Below are 20501 nucleotides of genomic sequence, written 5' to 3'. Positions count from 1 at the left end.
GAAAGCAGACTAATTATGTATCATGAGGTGCAAGACTGCTTTACCCACTACACTGTTTGTGGAAGCCAGGGCATCTAAGCAGTAGTGGGAAGTGAATGTATGTACAGATGACCAGGAAAGCTGCTTCATACCTGTCTTCGATTGGAACCTCTCTGAGATGTGTAATGGAAGAAGCTGTTTGTATCTGGTGAGCTCTGATTGGGTTAGTGAGATCAAGTCCAGCTGCTGTGTAGCAGTGTTGAATGCAACTCGTAATCTAATTGGAAAGAGTTCTCTTGGTTACAGCTGCGTTGAGCTTATTTTGTCACATGAGACAAAAAGTTGTGATGTTTTCCTGTAGGATTGCATGCAATGTTTGCAGTAGGCCAGAGCCTTTTTACAGTCTAATGTACGCAATGTATTTATGTACTCATGCACATGAAGATTTGGGAAGAAAGTTGGTAGAATTATTGATTGGTTTAAATGGAATGCGGAGACCACTTTCAGTAAGAATTTGGGGTGCCTTCTAAGTACTACTTTGTCATGGAAAAATTATACATAAGATGGAAAATGAACCAGTGCTTGCAATTTTGCTCACTCTTCGACTAGAAGTAACTGCCACTAAAAAGAGGACCTTTCAGTTTAGGTATTTTAGAGCAATAGTTTCCAAAGGTTTGAACGGAGTTTGCATAAAGTGTGTGAGGATTACATTTATATCCAAAAGTAATGGTGGTCTGTAACTTGGTGAGTTTAGATGCAAGAGAATTTTCATGAATTTTCAGACAATGGAAACAAGCAGTCCATTTTCTGAACAATGATAAACTGTGATAGCACTGAGATATACAAGCACCGATGAAACAGCAAGGCCAGTTTGGGAAAGGTCGTGAAGATAGGACAGCAGACACCTTGGCTCATAGATAAACTGGTCCAGTTTGAGGGTCATACACAATTTTGTGTAACGCTGCCACTTAGAGTAACTGCACCTTGTTGATGGCTTCCTTGCTCAGAGAATTACATCCTGAAATCATGTCTGGAAGAGACCATTTTGTTAGGACTGAGCGCAAAACATCCATGTGATCAGGTTGAGGGCTCGCAGGTTTGGGTGCAGGAGAGCCTCTCCTCCTTGGGATAAAAGAATAGGACTGTCTCCTAGATGAATGGGAGGTCTCACAGAGAGCTGAACCAGATAGGCATACCACGATTGCCTTGGCTATGCCGGCGTGATCAGAATCATTGTGGCTTAGGCCCTCATGAGTATTTGGATGGTCCTTCTTATGAGTGGAATTGAAGCAAAAGCATACACAAGGACTGTGCTCCAAGGAATTAGAAAGGCATCCGGAGCTTTGTATAGAGTACTATGTCGAATGGAGGATATTAGCTTTATTTTCAGTACAGTTCAATTGAAAATAGGTTGTTCCATTGGTGATCTGTGTAGCCTGAACAGTCGGTTGGCTATGGATTGAATCAAGGATGATTTGTCTGGGTGGAATACGCTGTTGAGTTTGTCCACCACCATATTTGTATTGCCTGACAAATAGCCTAAAGTTGGCTTGGTTCTTTATTGCTCAGTGCCATAACTGTAGGGCTTCCTGGCACAGGGTCCACGACCTTGATCCTCCCTGTTTGATAACGTACTACATGATTGTCTATTTGGATCATTATGTATTTTCCTTTGAGAATGTGTCAATGCCTGTAGTGCACTGTGCATTACTCTGAACTCCAGCCTGATTTGTAGCCAGCTTTCTTGAAGTGACCTGATTCCATGTGTTTTGTAATGGACAGTGTGGGCTCCCTAGCCTATGGTGGAGGCAGCTGTGACTAGTTTCACTTGATAAAGCACTTGTTGAAGGGGAGCTCCTTCCAGCAGACTGGCTGGTTGTAACCACAACCTATCTCTTCCTTCATTTCCTGAGTGAGAGTGATCCTTATCTGAAGTGATTGAAAGAGCTGGTTCCATTGAGTTCTTAATTCCTATTGTAGACAGCAAATGTGCAAGTACATCAACAGAACTACATTGATTACCACTGCTAAGCATCTTAAGAATACAAGCAGGCTGTTGTACAAGTTGATTTCAGTAGCACTTTAGCAATTTTGTAGAGTACTGTTATTCTTTCTGCAGGAAGGAATGCTCTCACCTGAGTGGTATCTATAATGGCTCCGATAAATTGAGTGACTCCAATAAACTGAAGGAGTTGGTTCCAGTATTAATTTTTAAAAACTGATCATGAATCAGAGGGATTAAAGGAGATTTTGTCTAATTGGAGATGTTTCTTGATATGGCTACCAATGGTCAGTCATCCAGGCAAGTAAATACTTGAATTCCTTGACAGCGTAATTGTGCCACTAACACTAAGGCATTTTGTGAAGACTCGGGTGCAGCCAAAAGTCCAAGCAGAAGGACTTTGGATTGGTAGTGACGTGTTCCCACTTTGAGACATAGGAAGTGGCAAAAAGAAGGATGCATTGGGATATGTGCAATACCTATGCATTTTTGAAATACAGAGAAAACATCTAGTCATCCTGTCAAATAAATGGAAGGTTTGTGCTGAGAGAAGTCATTTTGAATTTCTCCCAATGTAGATACCAATTGGGATTTCAGAGACCTAGGATGGGCTGAAGACCTCCAGTCCTCTCTGGAATTAAGTAATATTGGAAGTAGAATCTCTGATTGTGGAGGGAGGTACTTCCTGAATTGCATTTTGCTACACGAGTTGTTCTACCTCATGCTGAAGAAGTGGGAAGTGAGTGGGATCGGGCGGTAGTACAATAGTGAGTGGAGTCAAGTACAGACTTGTAAAATTTAGATGGTAACTCTACTGCACTATTTAAGACAGGCAAAGAAAGAATTTGAAATGAAGTTGGCTATAGAGGCAAAAACTCATAATAAAAACTTTTAAAAATATATCCGAAGCAAGAAACCTGTGACGGAGCCTGTTCGACCGTTAGATGACCGAGTGGTTAAAGGGGCTCTTAGGGAAGATAAGGCCATTGCAGAAAGACTAAATGAATTATTTATTTCCGTGTTTACTAATGAGGATGTCAGGGAGATACCAGTTCCAGAGATGGTTTTCAAGGGTGATGAGTCAGACTAACTGAACCAAATCACTGTGAACCTGAAAGATAGAGTAAGCCAGATTGACAAACTAAAGAGTAGCAAATCACCTGGACTGGATGGTATGTATCCTACGGTACTGAAGGAACTAAAAAATGAAATATCTGATCTATTAATTAAAATTTGTAACCTATCATTAAAATCATCCATTATACCTGAAGACTGGAGGGTGGCCAATGTAACCCCAATATTTAAAAAGGGCTCCAGGGGTGATCCGGGAAATTATAGGCCAGTGAGCCTGACTTTAGTGCCAGGAAAAATAGTGGAAACTATTCTATTCTAAAGATCAAAATCATAGAGCATGGTTTAATGGAACACAGTCAACATGGATTTCCTCAAGGGAAGTCTTGCCTAACAAATCTGCTTCATTTTTTTGAAGGGGTTAATAAATATATGAATAAAGATGAACCGGTAGATGTAGTGTATTTGGATTTTCAGAAGGTGTTTCACAAACTCCCTCATGAGAGGCTTCTAAGAAAACTAAAAAGTCATGGGATAGGAGGCGATGTCCTTTCCTGGATTACAAACTGGTTAAGAGACAGGAAACAGAGAGTAGGATTAAATGGTCAATTTTCTCAGTGGAAAAGGGTAAACAGTGGAGTGCCTCAGGGATCTGTACTTGGACCCGTGCTTTTCAATATATTTATGAATGATCTGGAAAGGAATATGACAAGTGAGGTTATCAAATTTGCGGCTGATACAAAATTGTTCAGAGTAGTTAAATCACAAGCGGACTGTGACAGGAGGACTTTCAAGACTAGAAGACTGGGCATCCAAATTGCAGATGAAATTTAATGTGGACAAGTGCAAGGTGTTGCATATAGGGAAAAATAACCCTTGCTGTAGTTATACAATGCTAGGTTCCATATTAGGAGCTACCACCCAGGAAAAAGATCTAGGCGTCATAGTGGATAATACTTTGAAATTGTCAGCTCAGTGTGCTGTAGCTGTCAAAAAAGCAAACAGAATGTTAGGAATTATTAGGAAGGGAATGGTTAATAAAATGGAAAATGTATAGCTCCATGGTGAGATTGCACCTTGATATAAGTTGCGATGGAGAAGGTACAGAGAAGGGCAACCAAAATGATAAAGTGGATGGAACAGCTCCCCTATGAGGAAAGGCTGAAGAGGTTAAGGCTGTTCAGCTTGAAGAAGTGATGGCTTAGGGGGATATGATAGAGGTGTTTAAGATCATGAGAGGTCTTGAACAAGTAGATGTGAATCGGTTATTTACACTTTCGGATAATAGAAGGACTAGGGGGCATTCCATGAAGTTAGCAAATAGCACATTTAACACTAATCGGAGAAAATTCTTTTTCACTCAATGCACAATTAAGTTCTGGAATTTGTTGCCAGAGGATGTGATTAGTGCAGTTAGTGTAGCTGGGTTCAAAAAAGATTTGGATAAGTTCTTGGAGAAGTCCATTAACGGCTATTAATCAAGTTTACTTAGGGAATAGCCACTGCTATTAATGGCATCAGTAGCATGGGATCTTCTTGGTGTTTGGGTACTTGCCAGGTTCTTGTGGCCTGGTTTGGCCTCTGTTGGAAACAGGATGCTGGGCTTGATGGGACCCTTGGTCTGACCCAACATGGCAATTTCTTATGTTCATTGATCTTTTGATATTTGATTTAAACTGATGAAAAGAGTTGGATTCTGCTCCCCCCACCCCACATTTTTGCTTCACTGTCTGTTCCTGAGCAATCAAAAACTGATTGGGTTTTGCCTGTTGTGGCTTTTGTTGGCGACGTTCAGATCATATGTTATCAGGCATTTAAACCAGCGATTCTCAACCGGTGTGTCGCACACCCGCAGCTATTCCCTCCTCCACCTTTCACCTCAGTGAGACGAACACTGCTGCCATTCCTGCCCGGGCTATCAGCACATTCAAGCCCCGAGGGGAACGGCAGCAGTGTTTGTAGAAGCCAGCAACAGGAACATGACCTTTTCTTTTTCCCGCCCCTATGACCTGGAAGAGGAAGTGATGTTTACCGGGCACGCAGGAAAAAGAAAAGGCCATGCATGCATGCTGCTGCAGAAATCGCGTCCCAAGGCTCCACCCCCTCACTACATTCAGCAGTTTGCTTGTGCTCCGATCATCGCGGCACTGAGCAGTCAGCTGAGAATGTGGCCACTGGGATTTCCTGCCACGCGGATGTTGGGGAAATCCATCGATTAGCTGCCCGGACCTGGATCTGAAGATCGGTGCTGGCTGGCCACTTTGCCAGGGGCTGCCGGAGTACGGCACCGCTGCCCTCCTGCTTTTGGCCTGGCTCCGACCTCCCATTCTCTCGCCAGCGCAACACCAGCAAGAAAATATAAAAATAATAATAATCAAACTGCAAAAAAAACAAAAGGCTGGGGTGGGGAGAAGAAAAAGCATAGAATTATATTCTCAGCTGATTGCTCTGTGCCACGATAGCAGCAGCTGAGTGCTGCCTTCTTACTGCTGCGGGGTGGGAGGGGAGGTCACTCCTGTTGCAGTTTCTAGCCTGTCAGGCTAGATTTGCTTTTAATAGCAGCATACGGGCTACCTTGTGCTATAGCTGCCACGTGTGCTGTGAGTGGGGGTGAGTGAGTGAGACAGAGTGAGCCAGCATGTGTGTAAGAATATGAGAGAATGTGTGTGTGTGTAATTAAGAGAGAAAACGTGTGAGAGCAAGAGACTGCTCAGGAAATTCCTATCAGCAACATGGAATCTTCTTCAAACTAGCTTCCAACTTGATTTGAGTCCAAAAAGACTGCCCAGCATATAAGAAATCTCATGTCTCTAGATAAGCAGCATGTTGATTTTTGGAAGAAGCACACCAGATTCATTGTTCTTTAGGTGATGAAAAACTTAATTCTGTTTAACATGTCATTAAATTACATTACTGTGTTAAAATATGAATTACTGTAAATACTCGTGTATAAGTCGATCTCATGTATAAGTTGAGGCTATTTTTTGGGCCCCAAAATCAAGAATTATCAGTCACCCCTGGATAAGTCGAGGGTAAAACCTAGGGAGCTTATGAAATGGTGAAAACATACTAAGAAAAACCGATAACTTAAGAAAATCGCTTTTAATTTATTTTTTAAAGCAGAATAACGTGTCTCATAAGAAATTATCATTTAACAACTTAAGAAAATGTCCCTGCTGCATGAAACCTTGCCTCCCTCCCCCGCATGGCTGTCCCTGCTGTTTGAATCCTTCTCTTTTATTCAAATCCTTCCAAGTCTGATTCTTCATCATTGGAATGTCCGAATAAATCATGGATCTGGTCTTTGGTGATGCTAGCAGCGTAAATGTTGTCTTCGCTGTCTCCATCTGTTGAATCATCTTCCGATGCTGATTTGTCTTTGTCTTTATAGATGGCATCATATTCTGCTCCATCCATAGCATTGCTAATGCCGCATTTCAGGAATGACTTCTTGACCATTTATAGTGGAATTGATTCCCAGGCATCCTTTACCCATTTCGCTATCAAATCAACGTATGGTTTCATCAGGTCCCTTCCTTTCATTAATTCTGCTTGACTAGAACACATCCATTGTTGCCACATATGCCGCAATTGGTCCTTGAAAGGCTTGTTGAGACAGACATCTAACGGCTGGAACATTGATGTCAGTCCTCCTGGAATCACTGCTAATGTGTTTTCTTTGCATCATCCTTCACATCCTCCATTATATGTGTGCGGAACATATCCCACCACCAGTAGTGATGGTCATTTTCTTAGCTTCGCGCCTGGTGTCCTACCCCCCACACTTTGCTGTTTTGTTTTGTGGACCCAAGGGCAGAATAACAGCCTTACCTGAGCTCAGGGCCCAATCCAAGCTTGGGGTGGCAGCAGGCCAGACAGCTCCAGGGATAGTCCAAATCCAAGGGGCAGGCGGCAGACAAGCAAACCAGAAACAATCCAATCCAAAGGGCAGGCGGCAGGCAAGGCAGTCCAGAAACAATCCAAATCCAAGTCAAAAAGGCATTAAGGGAGAACTCAGAAGGTAGCACCAGAACAAGCAAACCTGTAGCTGATGCAAGGGCTTGTGCGGGGCTGTCAGTCTAAATAGTGGATATTTCCCGCACTAGGCGCGGAGGATGTTGGGAGAGGCACTGACATGAGGGGAGGAGCGTGGCCTTGTCGATTCGCACACTGTGCCGCGGTGCACGGGCTGCGTTAGAGAAGGTCCTGATCGTGCCGGCCGTCTGGAGGTAAGAGTGCTAACATTTGCACAGCCACCATTTCCTTCACTCCTCATCCATGCAGCCTATAGGATGAACCCGAACAACTATGCCGCCGGAATTTTTAGGTTCTTCGGCATCATTTCCACTTGAATATTACCACCGATGCAGTTTTGTGCCATTTGACAGGCAAGACAGGACCACCATGAAATGGGTCTTTTCATGACCTTGTTTTTACAAGTATGGTCTTCTCACCAATGCCAGCTACAGTGCAATTGCCAGGCATCTCTCAAATGTCATCAGAGTTTCATCTATATTACCAATGTTATTCATATCGGAATGATTCTTTATTCATTGCTGAATAATGAATTTGTGGAATGAACAGATCTTTTCATCAAGCTCTTTAGGCAGTTTCTGTGAAATCTTTGTGTGCTGACGAATGCACAATCCATATCAGTTCATGAACCACAAACACCAACCAGACGATGATGTGAATTCTTTCAGACCTTCAGTTGCTGAATATTTTTCTTCTTTTGCTATTTGAAGGGCATGAATCCTAATGCTCAAGCAAGTCACAATGCAGCTATTCTGTCTGCATTCCATTATCCAGTCATTCAAATGGTTTTCCATTCCTTCAGAAGGCGCAATATTGAAACGTAAGGCTTTCTTTGACTTTAGCATTTCTAGCAGCTTTTCTTTATTATTTCTCCAGTCTCTGACAAGTTGTTCACTAATGTCAAATTCTCTTGCAGCTACACAATTCTTGGCCTCCTTTGCACACTCTGTAACCTTCAGTTTCAGCGATGTGGTGTAAGATGCTCTCTTTCTTCTCAGAGCTCATTTTCCTGAGGGTAAGATGTCATTATTCTAATGGCTATCCCTGCTGTCTGAATCCTTCCCTCCCTCCCCCATGGCTGTTCCCTGCTGTCTGCATCCTTCCCTCCCTCCCCCATGGCTGTTCCCTGCTGTCTACATCCTTCCCTCCCTCCCCCATGGCTGTTCCCTGCTGTCTGCATCCTTCCCTCCTTCCCCCATGGCTGTCCCCTGCTGTCTGCATCCTTCCCTCCCTCCCCCATGGCTGTCCCCTGCTGTCTGCATCCTTCCCTCCCTCCCCCATGGCTGTCCCCTGCTGTCTGCATCCTTCCCTCCCTCCCCCATGGCTGTCCCCTGCTGTCTGAATCCTTCCCTCCCTCCCCCTTGGCTGTCCCCTGCTGTCTGAATACTTCCCCGCTCCCGATTCCTTAACTCACCCGCTGCTATCTGGACAATGACAGGAACGTCCGTCCTCCTCCCCCGCAGTCTCCCAGTGTAGCGGTAAGACAGCTTCTCCCCCCCCCCCCCCCCAAAACTCCTCTGGATCCCTCGCTGCTGCTAGGAGGACAATGATGAACTTGCAGATGTTCAGGCACGTCCTCCCTCCTCCCCTGCGGGGTCCCAGTGAACCACGTGGTTGCAAGTGAACCAATCAGAAACCTGGCTTGGGAGGGGGAGGACATGCCTGAGCAACTGCAAGTGCCGTCATACTGGCATATTATGGATTGACCCATGGATAAGACAACTGCGATTTTAAGGATTTGTTTTGGGGAGGGTAAACATGTTTTTACTTATACATGAGTATATACAGTAACCTCTGTCACTGCAGTATAATTGCTTCAAAAGAAACACACACATATTGGCCATTAACAAAGAATACACATATTAAAGTATGCACGCATTTTTGTGAGATACTGCTAAACTAAACCGCGACAAGGACTTCCTTATACCACAACAACCCTGGCATAAAACACAAAGCAAGTTTAAAATGAATGCGTCTCACTATTGTCGCTCAGGTGTAACCTTTAATATCTCAAAGGAAAGCCAATTGAAAGCCTCCTATCTACATGAAAAAGCGACTTACTAAACTATTTAGATCTGAAATAGCTCCATTTTAATGTAAAGGGCTTGGCATTATCTCTACCAATGTCATGTCATCATCCAGATACTCCTACTTTGAATATATCCTTTCCCCATTTGATACCATTTCGGACTGATTAGAGACCTTATTACAGATAATTTTGCACTGTTCTATCAGTTTCCTAAGACTCCAACATTTATTAACAGGGCTTGACAAATCCTAGGAACCTGGCTGACCAAAGGTTTGACCATGGTGCCCAGGTCTGCTGCAATTGCCACTGCCAGAGGCATCCTGTCTGCACTGCACGGCTCTCGGTGAACTTGAGCTGTGTGCGGTGTCCAACTCCAGGGCTAGCCTCATGAGGCGAGATCGCAAGTCCAGTGTTGGGGAGTTAGCATACTACACAGCTCCTACTCATCCTGAAAGCCACGCGGTGCAGACAGGGAACAGCTGTTTCCGCAGGGCAGTGACTGCCAGAGCCAGTAAGGAGAGGGGGAGGGTAGAACTGGCTGGAGTTGGGAGACGCAGCAGACCTGGGGGAGAATGGCTGGGGAGGATGGCTGGCTAGCTGGCTGACTGAGGGAGAATAGATGTGGACAGGGTAAAGGGGGGACTGAGAAAGAAAATGGGATATCGTTGGGGGGAGGATGGTGGGAGATAGAGAGAACGGGAGACTGTTGGGGTGGGGCCAGAGTCATGGTAGTACCTGTGGCTGAGGTGACTACCTTTGTACTTCACCTATCAGGAGGGCACTAACACGCTTGCAGGAAAGAGGGCAGTTTAGCCTGATTTACTAGGCTTTTTCCTTCCCCACAGACACAGAATGCAAAAACAACCATAGTAAATGGGACCCAATATCATCTCTTCCCTTCCCTTCTGGCTCTTCAGCAGTGAGGATGATGGGGGAGGTTTAAGGAGTTCTCCACTGCTGGCTCCTGGATTCAAGAAAATTTGTCAAACTCTTATTAATTAAAATGCAATAAAAATATTGCTTTCCCCACCCACAGTTTGGCCATAGTACCAAAAAAAGAGTAGGAGATCTGCTTTGAGTGTCCAGCCTTTGAGGGTTATTGGGGTGCAGCACGTCATGAAGGTGCTGAGCTTCTCTCCCACTGGGGAAAGGGCAAAGATAGATGCTCTTGTTGACAGAAAGATAACACAGAGCTGGTTAGTACAGAAGGTGGTCAGCCCTCAGCTAGCAAGAGAATTTGAGTTAACTGTGTACGCTAATTGGGGAGGAGGCGGTTAAGAGAGAGTAAACTAGTGATGGGGAATTAATGCATATGATGGGTCTTGACGGTTCTGCCTGTAAGATTTTCTTACCCTTTTGAAATCTTAGAAAGATAAAAGGGAAAACACTTTAAGGTCCTTCCTCCCTGCAGTAACACAACATAACCCAAATCCCCAAGACGTTCAGCAGCAGTGACGTCCATGTGCAGCAAGGAAATACATGAGAAATTAAGCGGTGCATTAAATGAATTACGTGAAATTTCTTCAGTTTGAGGATTTAAAAAAAACTGCAATTCTCCTAAGGCAGGATGTCCTTATTGAATCACTGTTTGGTTCTACTATTTTGCACAGAGTATATGAATATATATGATACAATCACATGGTACACAATCTCCCATGAGTCAATACTGCTTTCTATGATCTGTCCTTTCCCTAAATCCATAATGCCCAACACTTCATGTGCCTATACTGTCACTTTAAGATTAACCCTAAGCACTTTGGTTGGTTAGGGAATGCAAACCATTATTCATTCAAACATGTCCATGTTGCCTACAGCATTTTAAGATAAAATAATTACAAATAATTTTTTTTTAAACAGACCCAACAATTATATAAATGTTTACAGGATCTTTCCAAATGAAAAGAACTGAAATGTATTTAACAATGAAAAAATACAGATGGTAGTGAAAGCTGAAAATGAAAGCCCACTGCCACTTCTCTGCAACTGTAATTCAACCACGGTTGGATCACTGGATAATTACGAGACAGCTTTAGGCTGTGCTCTTTCCTCCGCTCTCCTTTGAGTTAATCCCATCAATTATAAGAAATGTGGAATGGTTTTGTGGTGCGTTCTAGACTTCATTAGGAAATGAGACCAGACCACCAAACTTGTTTCCATTAAAGACCTTTCTGAATGGAAATGGATGATTCTGCTTTTTTTTTTTTTTTTGGTGTGCACAGAATTTGAGCCAAGAGGCCTGAAGGCAAAAACATGTAGAAACCAGTAAATTTTCTACTGTACAAATACCAACAAAATTCAGCAGTTCCTTTACTGAATAAAAAAAGGTGGATATAAAGAAAGGGAGTTATTACACAGAATATGGAGTCCATCCATATAAATACAAGTGGCTCAACAGTTTGAGAATGCACTGCACCTTTTTTAATCATATATAAAAAAAACCCTCTCTCTTGCTTTCTTTCTAAGGTTTCACGATACAAATATGGAATGTTATATAATCCCTTCCCCACAGGTCACTATTGCTTCCTTCTGTTTGTATCCAATCAGATTCAGATTTCTTCTGTCATCTTTGGGATTTATTGTGGCAGATGTTATGGTGGCATTTCACCATATCTGTTGCTTAGTCATTTATTTTACACACAAATATACACACAAACTGTGTGACTCCTCGTAGATACAAGCACAAAACATTCATTATTCCAAAAAAAAAAAAAAAAGACAGGCATGCCATTACATGTGCAAAGTGACCATCCATTTATAAATAAACATTTTCTGTACACAACTTCAAAATGGAGTCACAAATGCTATTTTGCATACTTGGGATTAATGGGTTAGAAATAATTCTCACAACTAGCACACTATAGATATGTGCCAGAAAATAGCAATTTCAGATTGTAATCCAAAACCCTTTCTATAGTCTATGTACTTTCCAGTGGGTGGAATTATATAACTGAATCATAGTCCAAATTCAAAGAAATAATGCAAGGAAAAAAAGCAGGGTATACATTACCAAGACCACAGTACAATTAAGGACTTAAATGATTTATAACTTGAATATATTAGATCTTAAGATAGCAAGTCAACCCCACATGATGGGAAACACCCAGATTACAGGCACGGAGTTTCCAATTCTGTGAGACAGAAATGTAGTGAAATATCAAAAAGCTCTCTCTCTTTCTACAGTAGTGCTTCTCAACCTAATCCTCGGGACACACTTAGCCAGTCAGATTTTCAGAATATCCACAATGAATATGCATGAGATTTGCACCAATTGCCTTTATTGCATGCAAATATAATTTTATACATATTCATTGTGGCTATCCGGAAAACCAGCCTGACTGGGTGTGTCCCGAGGACTGGTTGAGAACCACTGCTCTACAGTACCCAGCTTATTTCAAAAGAAAAACTTACCAATCAGGGTCATAATAGTCCATGCATTTCTTTTTCTTATTATAAGCTGCAACCCGGAACGGCACAATTTCAAGCGAAATGAGGCCTGGAGCCATAGTGAGCACCTTGGCCCCATGGGATGGTTCGTAGAGATCCTTCCCAGTGTCCGGGTGAGGCATGCCTGCAGGATCCCGGCCCACAATGTAAAAATTGGCCCCTGCCACCATTCGTGCTCTACAATGCCACTGAACCTATAACAAAATTTAAGAGACAAAAAGTTTAAAGAATACCGTCTCGGGAAACATAGGACCAAAACACAAGTCATGTTTAAAAAAAAATAAAAGAAAAGAACCCAACATAAACGATTCATGAATTATAGTCAATGTATCTAAACTAGGCTTTTGGAAGTTAAAGCTAGTACTGAAGTTAATATAGTTGGGAGCCTACATATTATATTTGGCCATGATATTAAAAACAGTGCTTGGGTTTCCCTGAACAGCAGTAAATAACCAGCAGAACATTTCCTGATTGCTCCTGAAGTTGATAAATGAACATATTCCCCTGCTTCTCGCTGAACGGATAATACTTAGCTACAAAATGTAACGATATCCGATTGATTCAAAACAGACAAAATGGAAAGGAGCACACGAAAACGAGAGCGAAGCCAAGCAAATGCTGGCAGAGACTGTTCGGTACCGCGAAGCAGTGCATTTAACCAGAGTCAGGCGAGCGTAGCCCAGAGAAGGATAATGCTCGCTGTACCGAGTGCTCTCTTACGGAGCGTTTCTCCAAGGACAGCTTCCTCGCCTCTTTTCTCGTCAGCAGACTCCATCTCCGTTCCTCATGCTCACATTACAGAGGCTCACATGCATACAGGGGGAAAACTCTGTTTTACAATCCTGCCATTCTCCATCCAAGTGACAGAGCAGGAATTTATTTTTTTTTGCAGCCCCCCTGCCCCCATTCCAAACTGCCCAGCAGGCACAACTGCCAGCTCTTATTCTGTAGCTTTCAAAGAGGAGAAACATTAATGGCTGCTCTGAAATTCGGTCCAGACATACACACGATTTCACCTTTTCCCTTACGGACATGAAACAATTCCATGCATAGGCCCCTCTCCTTCACAGACAAGAGGGCGGCTTCTCCCCCCTCTCGCTTTTTACCTACAGGAAAACCTACCAGCTCCCCCATACCCTCTCTCATCTTTCATCCTATGAGCGGGAGGGGGAAATGACAGACCAAACTGCCAGGATGCCAGCTCATTCCTAAAAACAGAGAGCCTCTTTCCTGCCCTTCTTTCGGTACCTGCTTCCAGAGAGAGGAGATACGCATCTAACGCACAGAAACCGTCACACAGCCTCACACATGCATACAGACAGCACCCAAACTCCCACACGTCACCAGGACACGGCTTCAGTCACATACGCAGATATACAGGACCATCATAAGGGGTGGGGGCAAGCAGGGAAACCATCACCACCACACTGCCCCCTTCTGAGTCAGTCTGATACCATGCAAGCCTTAGGGTGGGGAAGGGATGGGGGGGGGGGGGGGACGGAGAGCTGAAAGCAACCCTTTCCTGGGGCGCCATTTTATTCAGCGACTACCCTGTATACATGCAGGTACACGCGCAGACCAGACACAAAACGAGAAACCTGGCTGCAAATAGAAGCCCAACATCCCATTAATAATAAAGAAGTAATTATAAAACAACATCCCGTTAATATCAGCTGAAAAAATGGTGCAGAAAAATGCAAACCTAGGAGTGCTTGAGGCACAGTGGGAGAAACCCATGCCTTTACGGAGACAACTTTGAAATGGTTTTGGGAAAAGTCTACAGGTACTTTGCACCAATGGAATTTACACCAAGTTAAAAAAAAAAAAAAAAAAAAGCAAACTACACATGTATTTCATGGCCAGCACCTGAAAATAATGCATTCTGAAGTGTCACGAAAGGCGGAATATTAAAAAAAAAAAACCAAAAACTACTATTACTATTTTGAAACATGTGCTTGTGTGGGTAGATTTTCGCTGGCAAATAAAATGTGCGTAGACTTGAAAACGCGATCTACATGCATTATTTTTTGATCCCACCCAAGTATACTATCTGGGAACATTTCCCCCTCCATGTGGCTAACACTGTGCAGACTTTTACCTGTGCTGGAGGAGCACCATTTTCTGCCAGCCGATTACTGGAGTAATTGCTATTTACCTACATAAATAGCTTTGAACATTGTTTGCCCCTAGTTTTTTAATCATTACTCAAAACCAAATTTTTCACAAGTGTGCTTGTGTGAAAAAACGTGATATAAAAAGAAGATCTCCAGGATAAAGCATCCTCATCATTAAGTCACAGTTCAGTATAACAATCATTCTTGAGACGATATCAGGAGTCATAGCAGCAGGTGACATCTGTACAACTTTGGGAGCCAGAGCGCTATTTGTGAATATTTGCAATTTAGTTTTTGAAGAATTTCTTGGTGCAATTGAATTGTAATGTTTGCCATGTTGGTTTTCACAGCTCTCAATATTTAAAGCAGCTCCACGCTCAACGAGCTCCCTCGTCCATCTCTAACATTCATCAGGCTGGCATCTAAATGGACATTGTTGCTATACAGGCAACGGTATTTAGTTTCCATGGCTCCCTCAGTATACCAATTATTTTCACCTCTATTAAGTTTATGCACATTGAACTGCTGCTGCTATTCCTGCTACTATTTCAAAGAGGATTCTTTTCACCTGAACTGCAGCAAAATGTTTGAGACGTTTTAACCTGGAAATATTTTTAGCACTTTGACATGACCACACATGAAAAATGTGTAAGTTTCTTTTGGACGAATGATCAAATACATGTAAAGGTGTAGGTGTTTCTCATAGCAGGCCTTATGGCAGGGATGGCAAACTCCAGTCCTCGAGGGCCGCAAACAGGCCAGGTTTTCAGGATATCTCATAATGAATATGCATGAGAAAGATCCGCATGCACTGCCTCCACTGGATGCAAATCTTTCTCATGCGTGCTCATTGTGGAAATCCTGAAAACCGGGCCTGTTTGCGGCCCTCGAGGACTGGAGTTGGCCATCATTGCCTTATGGAGTTCCTTTTATATGGATTTATACAAACCCTTTTGCAAGCTGTTAAGTAAATACCAACAGTGTGCTGTTTTGTATGGCACAGGCTGAGGTGCAGCCTCAATCACACCAAAACTGTCAGCTGCACAGAGAGAAAGGAAAAAGCTTAATGATTTTTATTAATGAACACCAATAGATTAGTAAAGATCAGCTTCTCTAGAGAAACTGCTAAAACTGGAATAGTTTAATTTTGATAAAATTGCCTTTCTTCCAAATAAGAACCAAAGTGGTCTACAATAAAATAAACATCAATAATAGTTACAGCATAAAATACATATAAAACAATTAGAAAGGAAAAGTAACAATCAATAAAAATAAGAACTAAAATAATTTAAAAAAAATAAAATTACAATAAATTAAAACTGTCTTAATATTACGGTAGATGGTTATAGTGAAGGAACTACTCTTCATAGGCCTTACTATTTATAACTTTTTTTTTTTTTTATATACCGAGGTTCAATTAACAAGATTAACAAGTCACTTAACAAGTCACACTGAACTGTGACTTACTAAAGAGAACATTTTTAAGACCTTCCCTAAATTTACTATAATCCTTTCGGAGTTGTAGCACAAGACAGAGCAGCTTTCAGGTACTTCAAAGCGGATTACATCCAGGTACTGTAGGTATTTCCCAGGCCCCAGAGGGCTCACACTCTAAGGGCCAGATTCATTAAGGCTTTTGTCCCATTTTGTGTCTATGAGAAAAATTAGGTACTATGTTTGTACCAGAGGCAATGGAGGGTGACATAACTTGTATGTTCAAATCTGATTTGCCTGAAAGTGGGTACTTTTAGAAGCTTTTAAAATGAATACAAACTGCAGGTGGGAACATAGAGAATTAATAGATTGGCAAGATAAGAGGGACTGTGATCGAAAAGCCTTAAATGCTAGACAACCAATTTTGAACCAGCTTCTTAGAGAAATAGGCAACCAATGAAGATTCTGAAGTAATGATGACACGTGACCATATATTCTTTTTTTCAAAGATGAGCTTGGCTGCTGTGTTTTGGACTACTTGAAGGTGATACATAGCATGGGATGACAGCCAGTGGTATAAGGCGCTATAATAATACAGTCTACTAATTACAAACAAATGAGTCAATGTCTTCAAGTATGTTCTCCCAAGCAAGATCATAGGTGTGGAATAAGCTGTAGAAAAAGGCTGTTTATAGTTTGGCTCCACGTTTCCCCTTTAGTTGGAACCCATTTACTTTCTAAAAGAATCATATGGCCAAGTAATTTGCTGCCAACAATTTCAAATGGAAAAAAAATTATGAAAAAAAATTTGATTGCAATTAACATGCTACAGATTCCAAAAACGTATGCACACTATTTTTATCCACTTGGTTTTCTCTACTTAAGGGTATCTGAAAATCTTGCCAGCTGTTTTTCTTTTTTCTATACAAACTTGATAGGCCTGAAACCAGAATAATACATGAAACACGGTTTGGCCTGAAGGACTCCTTCAGGCCAAACCAAGTTTGTTGATGATGCCATTAGAATATATGATCACGTGTCATCATTACTTCAGAATCTTCCTGAGCATAGAAGTGCGAGAGGTCAGATCAACAACAGAAAACAGTCTTTCCAATGAGAAAGGAAAGGAGAGTGAAAGGCAGCTGGACAGCTTCCTCCTCACTAGCTGCTTTGTTGATGATGCCATTAGGGATGTACCAGTCCAGAAATGATAAACAGTAATAATGTATCAAAGGAGTAAAAATGCAATCTGTTAGAGCAATGTCAATGTATGATGCATTTCTAGAGGGTTAATTTTCTCTGCCTAACACAAAAAGAAAAAACAAAAAAAAAAATGGTGCTTCATTAAAACTAGTCTGAAACTTGGAATCAGTAGTGCCAATCAAGGCTTCAACCTTAACAATGAGGATTGGCACTACTGCTCCCATATTTCAAACTTGTGCTAATTCAATGTGAGAGAGAGAGAGAGAGAGAGAGTGCGAGTGTGTGTGTGTGTTACCATGAGTATTTTTCTTCACTCCCCTAAATTATACTTTTGCTATACTCATCACCCCCACAAAAAAAAAAAAAACCACCAGTAGAAATAAGAGTTAGTTGGCATTGTCTATTCTACAAGTGAAACCTTCCTAAAATAAACTGCAATCATCATAAGAACTACTCAAATCACCTCTCTCAAATCACAGACATCTACAGAGAAAATCAAGATATACCTCATTCCACACACAACATGAAGGAGAAGTAGTTTTTTTCATATTTCAGGCTTCTATGTAGTTAGGAGGTTAAAGAACTATCAAGGAGCATAAACAGAACTATTTCTATAGCACTAAGGATCAAGGAGCAGGTGTTGATCAACTATGTTGAAAGAAAGGGACAGCTTAAGGGAGTATGCGGATTGTGAAAAGGCCCTTGAATTTGGCTAGAACTGCTCACTGGAGAATTTGGCAAGGGCTATTTCTGTGGGATGTAGAGAGCAAAAGCCAGATTGAAGTGGGCTGAGGAAGGAGGAGGAGATGAGACAATAGTGAGTAGGGCAAGTAGGATCCAGTGAAAGTTTTTTGAGGAGTGGCATGATCATAGCATGTGTAAAGGGAGCTTGCAAGAAAAGTACTGATGTTGGTGGTCCCCCACCACAGCTAATGACTGCAGAGTGGATGATAATCATCACCACTGTTCCTAACTTTATCACTGAACCAACTGTCAGCTGTACATGGTGCATCTGTGAGATGATCATGCACATTCTCTCTGAGACTGCTCAACTGTAACCATACAAGACTTTAGTCCCCTATGGAAGCAGCCAAAATCCTGCGTGTGGTATCAAAAGCTTTGTATATGGAACGGATAAGGTGTTTATCACATTTCTCCACATCTTACACAGCTCGGCAGAAGGCCTCTTGATCTGATTATCCCGACAAGGATTTTAGCTTCTGGACACACTCCTGCAAATACGATACCATGTAGAGATGGTGAGCAGCAATCCAGGCACTCAGCATGGAACCCTGGAATACCTTCTTCCCAAATGCATCCAATGCCTTTAGGTCCTTCTCTAGGGGCAGGTTAGAGTAATCATGTGTGTGCTTAGCATGCTTCAATGCTAATTCCACCACTATGGCATGATGCAGTAATCGGAACACCCCCAATCCCAAGGCAACATGCAATCTATTTTTAATCCAGCTTTCAAGCCATGGGAAGCCATAATGTGAACATCTACCACATCTTCATCTAAAGATCCTAGAGAAGCCTGTGAACGGAATCCACTGGGGGCTGAAGAAACTGAAGGACTCTGAAGATAACTGTTCTCAGATCGTTATCTTCCCTGACACTGATACAGAGAATTTGCCAATTTATTCAAGAACCTGGAGTAGGAGAGACCCTCCAGAACAGAAATATGCTGTGGCAAATTGGGAAGGGGATCAGATGGAATTCTCATTTCCTGACCACATGGGAACACTAAGCCAGGTCCCTAATGGTTGTTAGGCTGGAGAGAAAACACCTGGGAGGAATTCAGAGCAGACATAGCTCACTTCCTTACCCTCCAACTTGTGAAGGAGCTCCCCTAGAGGAGGAGGAGGATCCGCCAGCTCTTGGCAATGACTTGCTCTCAAACACCAGAAGCTCTTGTAAAGAAGCCTGCACTGCTGTGGAACTTGGAATTGCACTATCTGGGAAAAATTCCTATATTGAACAGCAGATGTTCTAAACTCCTTCTTATGACTTAAGAACCTAAGAACATGCCATACTGGGTCAGACCAAAGGTCCATCAAGCCCAACATCCTGTTTCCAACAGTAGCCAATCGAGGCCATAAGAACTTGACAAGTACCCAAAAACTAAGTCTATCCCATGCTACTGATGCTAATAATAGCAGTAATAGCTAATAATAGCAGGAATGACTTCTCCTCCAAGAACTTATCCAAACCTTTTTTAAACTCAGCTACACTAACCACATCCCCTTCAGGCTTCAAGGAGGCAAATAAATTCAACAGCTCCAATAACTTGGTTCTCATTGACTGGTGACCTTCTGAGAAAATAATCCTCTTCAGAGACCCAAATCAGTTCTGCACTCTGGGTCAGTAGAGCAGAATCAAAAATCAGCACCACTATAGAATTGATCACTTGCTCTGAAGCATTCCACACCAGTTATGTCAATTACTCTTGTGGACCAGAATTCTGCTCCTTAGATGGTGCTGGTAGCTCCTTCCATGCCAAGATATCCATGTTATGACTCTTAGATATACATGCCTAAATGCAATAAACTTTGGTACACTAAAGACAGCATTGCTCCAAAGAGGCTGTGTATTGTCTTGGCATCAAGGACGAGCTCACTTTCATAAAGACTGTGCCAACCGAGCTGGCCTTCTCTTGAGTCGAAAGGGGATAGTCCTAAAGGTTGCTCCCCCATGCCACTTAGGTATTCATCTCTGACCCAGTCCCAGAACCACAAGCAACCGCGCCATGCTCAAACGTTGACCTGAAGCAGATATGGAGGTCTGTGCCACAGGGGAGAGCTTTTCTTAGCTTGCGGGAACATAAGAGGGATGCTTCCCTCCTCAACTTCTTGCCCTGGGAGCCAGATGCTTCGCTCCTCTTTGAGAAGCAACTCTGCCTGCTCCTGGGGGAATTCTGCACACAAAAATGTAAAATTCTGCATACTTTATATTAGTTAAAACAACAATACACATCACAGCCTAAGTAATTATTTTAAAATGTAATACAGAAAAATTATTACTCAAAGATGCAGAGTTTTAAATATTTTTTAGAATTCCCTTAGGACACTGTAAGAGTGTCCCTTCCACCTCTCTTCCTACTCCCCTGGCCAGACCTTTTTCACTCTGCCCTCGTAGGCCCCGATTCCTCCACTCTCAAATATCTCTCCCCTCCACCTCTATTTCCACCCCC

The 20501-nt window shown here is 42.4% G+C and overlaps 1 protein-coding gene across 2 annotated transcripts in view; it reads right to left on the bottom strand.

Moving 5' to 3' along the window:
• Positions 1-20501, bottom strand: part of PAPSS1 (3'-phosphoadenosine 5'-phosphosulfate synthase 1) — a 215050-nt gene that overhangs the window by 21957 nt on the left and 172592 nt on the right. Inside the window, exon 11 of one of the 2 annotated variants that reach the window (XM_029596800.1) lies at positions 12525-12754. The exons of the other annotated variant lie outside the window; for it this stretch is intronic. Within the exon in view, the coding sequence (XP_029452660.1) occupies positions 12525-12754 (230 nt within the window). The remainder of the gene's footprint in view (positions 1-12524; positions 12755-20501) is intronic. 2 annotated transcript variants of the gene reach the window in all.

Source organism: Rhinatrema bivittatum, chromosome 1 (genome assembly GCF_901001135.1).
Source record: "Rhinatrema bivittatum chromosome 1, aRhiBiv1.1, whole genome shotgun sequence".
Taxonomy (NCBI): Eukaryota; Metazoa; Chordata; class Amphibia; order Gymnophiona; family Rhinatrematidae; genus Rhinatrema; species Rhinatrema bivittatum.
Note: the sequence above shows the minus strand (reverse complement) of the source record. Positions and strands in the feature narration are given on the sequence as shown.